General features: G+C 37.3%; 1 protein-coding gene across 1 annotated transcript; it reads left to right on the forward strand.

Annotated features, from left to right (window-relative positions):
* Positions 1-359: 359 nt before the first annotated feature.
* Positions 360-2777, forward strand: LOC120178768 (LEAF RUST 10 DISEASE-RESISTANCE LOCUS RECEPTOR-LIKE PROTEIN KINASE-like 2.1). The gene is made up of 3 exons (XM_039184564.1): positions 360-556; positions 1299-1334; positions 1561-2777. Exons 1-3 carry the CDS (start codon positions 421-423, stop codon positions 2685-2687), a joined length of 1299 nt encoding a protein of 432 aa, XP_039040495.1. The 5' UTR covers positions 360-420; the 3' UTR covers positions 2688-2777.
* Positions 2778-3586: the final 809 nt, after the last annotated feature.

Consider the following 3586-nt stretch of genomic DNA (forward strand, 5'->3'; position numbering starts at 1 on the left):
ATGGGGATGAAGAGTATAAGCTGGAGTGCATGGGGAATGAGCCCCCTGTTTTGACCCTCAGTTCCCAACAATTCCGAGTGCTGAATCTCAATGCGTCTTTCGGCTTGCTCACAATCCAACGAGTGAATTTAAGCACTTGTCCTGGGGAGATATTGATAACCAGTGCTTTTAATTACACTTTCAGCGCTGAGAACATCACTCTGCTTTACAGCTGCAACAGATTCAGAGGATTACACTCAAATCATAGCTTCAGTTGCACAAGGGACGGAAGAGAAGAGTTCCCTGTGTTGTTTGAGGATGAAGAAAAATGGATGTGATGATAATGGTGAAAAAGTTGTAATTCCAGTTGTGAAAGAGGCTTTTGATGATCTGATCAACGGAACCACCGCTGTGAATGAAACTTTACTTCAACCGTTCAACATGAGATACTTTGCATACGAAGTTTACTGCAAAAAATGCAAGGATTCGGGCGGAAGTTGTGGTTCCAACGAGACTGTACCCGCAGCATTTGCCTGCTATTGTCGTGATCATCCGCGTCAAATTCATTGCCACCATGGTATGCTTGCTCCTTTCAACTCTTTCTCTACCATCAACAACTCAAAATTATCTTGGTCATGTTTCAACCAAATAAATTCAGCTTTCAAAATTGTTTTTATTCAACCTTTTCAATGATGAAAAATAAAATAAAATCCAAATCTTGATCTTCTGATGTGTGTCAAAGCAATCAAAATGTTTTTCAAAATCATTATTACATCAGTAACATAAAAATACAATTATTTTTAAGAAATAAATCATGAAATAATGCGTGTAGCATTTAGACCACAACCACAGTTTAGCGTTAGGGGTCAAAGTAAACGCAAGTATTTCGTATGTTTCTTGGAAATTTATGGAAATGATGTCCTTTTCTCGGGGAGAATAATCTCCTCCTTTACATTTCATTAACATACGCCTCTATGCCTCCTTTCTCAGAACTTCAACAAAATATTAAGGCAAAATGCTAAAATCGTCTCTAAGATTTTATGAAAATCTTTTTACACCCATATTCTAATTTTTTAAAATTATTTTAGTCTTTAATTTTTATTTTAAGTTAAAATGACCCTTTTGTGGATAAAAGTCATTAAATAACTAATGATTAGCGAGTGAAACCAATATAATAAATTTACCTGAGTAAAGAAACTGGCGTGATATTCATATATAAAAGCCAGACAATCACACACACAACGAAGCCTTTTAATTTTTACGTTAAAAAACAGTTGAACGTGATTTGTAAGTTAATCAATTGATGTAATCCTTGACAGGAAGCGGCTCCAGTCTTTCAGTAAAGCTCACTATAGGTACGACTGTTTATCCAAAGGCTTTCTTCAAATGATCAAAATAATGTAGTATAATTAGTAATTGTGCATGCTTATTCGATAAAATACCGATTATATAACTGTTCATGTTGGAACACTCTGCTTATATGATAGGTTTTACTCCTGATTTTAGCCAAGTAAGATAAACAAATTTCTTACCTTCCGTTATTTGCTCTGATTTTCTCTCGGTATTCTGCTTATGTGACAGGAATTACTGGAGGAGCAACCAGTCTGCTAATCACCTGCATTATCACACTCTATTTCAGAAGAAAGATCCCATGCATTATTATTAGTAAGTTCACAAATACTGATACAGATATAGAGGCTTTTATAAGAAACAATGGAACTTTATCTCCCAGAAGATACAGTTACTCAGATGTCGTGAAAATGACGAACTCATTTGAGGAACAACTAGGAAAAGGTGGTTATGGAAGCGTGTACAAAGGAAAGCTAGTAGGTGGTCATCTTGTTGCTGTGAAAGTGCTTAATACTACCAAAGGAGATGGTCAAGAATTCATCAATGAGATTGCGAGTATCAGTCGAACTTCCCACGTTAACATCGTCACCCTTCTTGGATTTTGTTTAGAGGATCGGAAACGAGCTCTCGTTTATGACTTCATGCCTAATGGATCTTTAGAAAGATTCATTTATAAAGAGGATAATACCATGAAGGATCGTCAGCACTTGTCATCAGAAGAATTGTTCGAAATCGCAATCGGAATAGCCCGAGGGCTCGAATACTTGCACCACAGCTGCAACACCCGGATTTTGCATTTCGACATAAAGCCTCATAACATTCTCCTGGACGAAAATTTTCGCCCGAAGATCGCCGATTTCGGGCTTGCGAAACTATGCACCACGAAGGAGAGCATCGTATCAATGTTGGAAGCTAGAGGCACAATCGGTTACATTGCTCCGGAAGTGTTTTGCCGAAGCGTGGGGGCCGTTTCGCATAAATCTGATGTGTATAGCTATGGAATGGTGGTTCTGGAGATGGTTGGGGGAAGAATGAACGTGGATGCTGGGGTAAACCAAAGCTGCGAGATATATTTTCCTCATTGGATCTATGGGTATGTTGTGCAAGACAATATGGAACCGCAATTTCTAGGCCTGGAGACTAAAGAAGAAACTGAGGTTGCAAGGAAGATGATCTTAGTAGGATTGTGGTGCATACAAACGAATCCGATCGATAGGCCTCCGATGAGTAGGGTGATCAAGATGTTGGAAGGAAGTGTAGAAGTATTGCAAATTCCACCTAAACCTTACCTTTCTTCTCCTTCAAGATCACCGGTGGATTCTACCTTCTTAACGTTATCCTCACACATGCATCCTTAGAGTAATCTACATACTTCTATGTCGTGGATCAAAATTCTTCTTTTTATTAAAACCTAAATAGTTTAATGTATGTTCGGCTTATGAAATGGTTCCGGGATACTTATGCTTTTGAAACCATATGTTTATAAATGTTTTTCTTTTTTGTTTTTCTTAGTTATTAATGTTTACAAGTTTTCTTTTCTTTTTTCTAGGTTATTGTTGTAACCGATTGAAAACTGATCATTAGGTGGATTGTTGTAGTCTGTCGAAATTCCATCATTAGTCAGAATTGAAATGCTCTGTCTCCGTAAGAAGGCAGAGCAGAGAAGAATATAGGCGAGATGATTTTATGTAAGTCAAATCTTGTCTCTTGATCATGCTCGAAAAGTTATATAGAGATTCGTTAGCATGTGTATCAGTCGTAAAGTTATTGGCTACCTTTAGATTGACATGCTAATTAAGTGGATACAGTCATGTTACAGCAAATTTAACTCTGGTAAGTCATGTGAGACTACCAAAGTTCACATCGGTTGGTCGTACCTTCCCATAAAAACAATTTACAAAAAAATGGAGAGAGGAAGCCAAATAGTCACGTTATTCTTCGAAAACATCCCGATAAAATTACACTTGAGTGGATTGAGGCAAGTATTTTGAATACATGGAGACGTTGTTGACTCGTACATAGCTAGAAAAATGGATAAGACTGGAAAATGATTTGGGTTTGTAAGGTTCTCAATCAAAGTGGGTGAAAATAGAGCAATGCAAAGGCTTGACGGATTCAGTATTTATGAATTTCGATTAGCAATGAAGTAAAATATAGAGAAAGGTCTCAACCATGGATGGAAAATGATGATTATTTTCCCGGGTTGTTTGAAAGGCAAAAGGGCAAATAAAACGTGAAGGTCAAGGCTAATAATCTA

This window comes from Hibiscus syriacus, unplaced genomic scaffold (assembly GCF_006381635.1).
Source record: "Hibiscus syriacus cultivar Baekdansim isolate YM2019G1 unplaced genomic scaffold, ASM638163v2 tig00112382_pilon, whole genome shotgun sequence".
Classification (NCBI taxonomy): Eukaryota; Viridiplantae; Streptophyta; class Magnoliopsida; order Malvales; family Malvaceae; genus Hibiscus; species Hibiscus syriacus.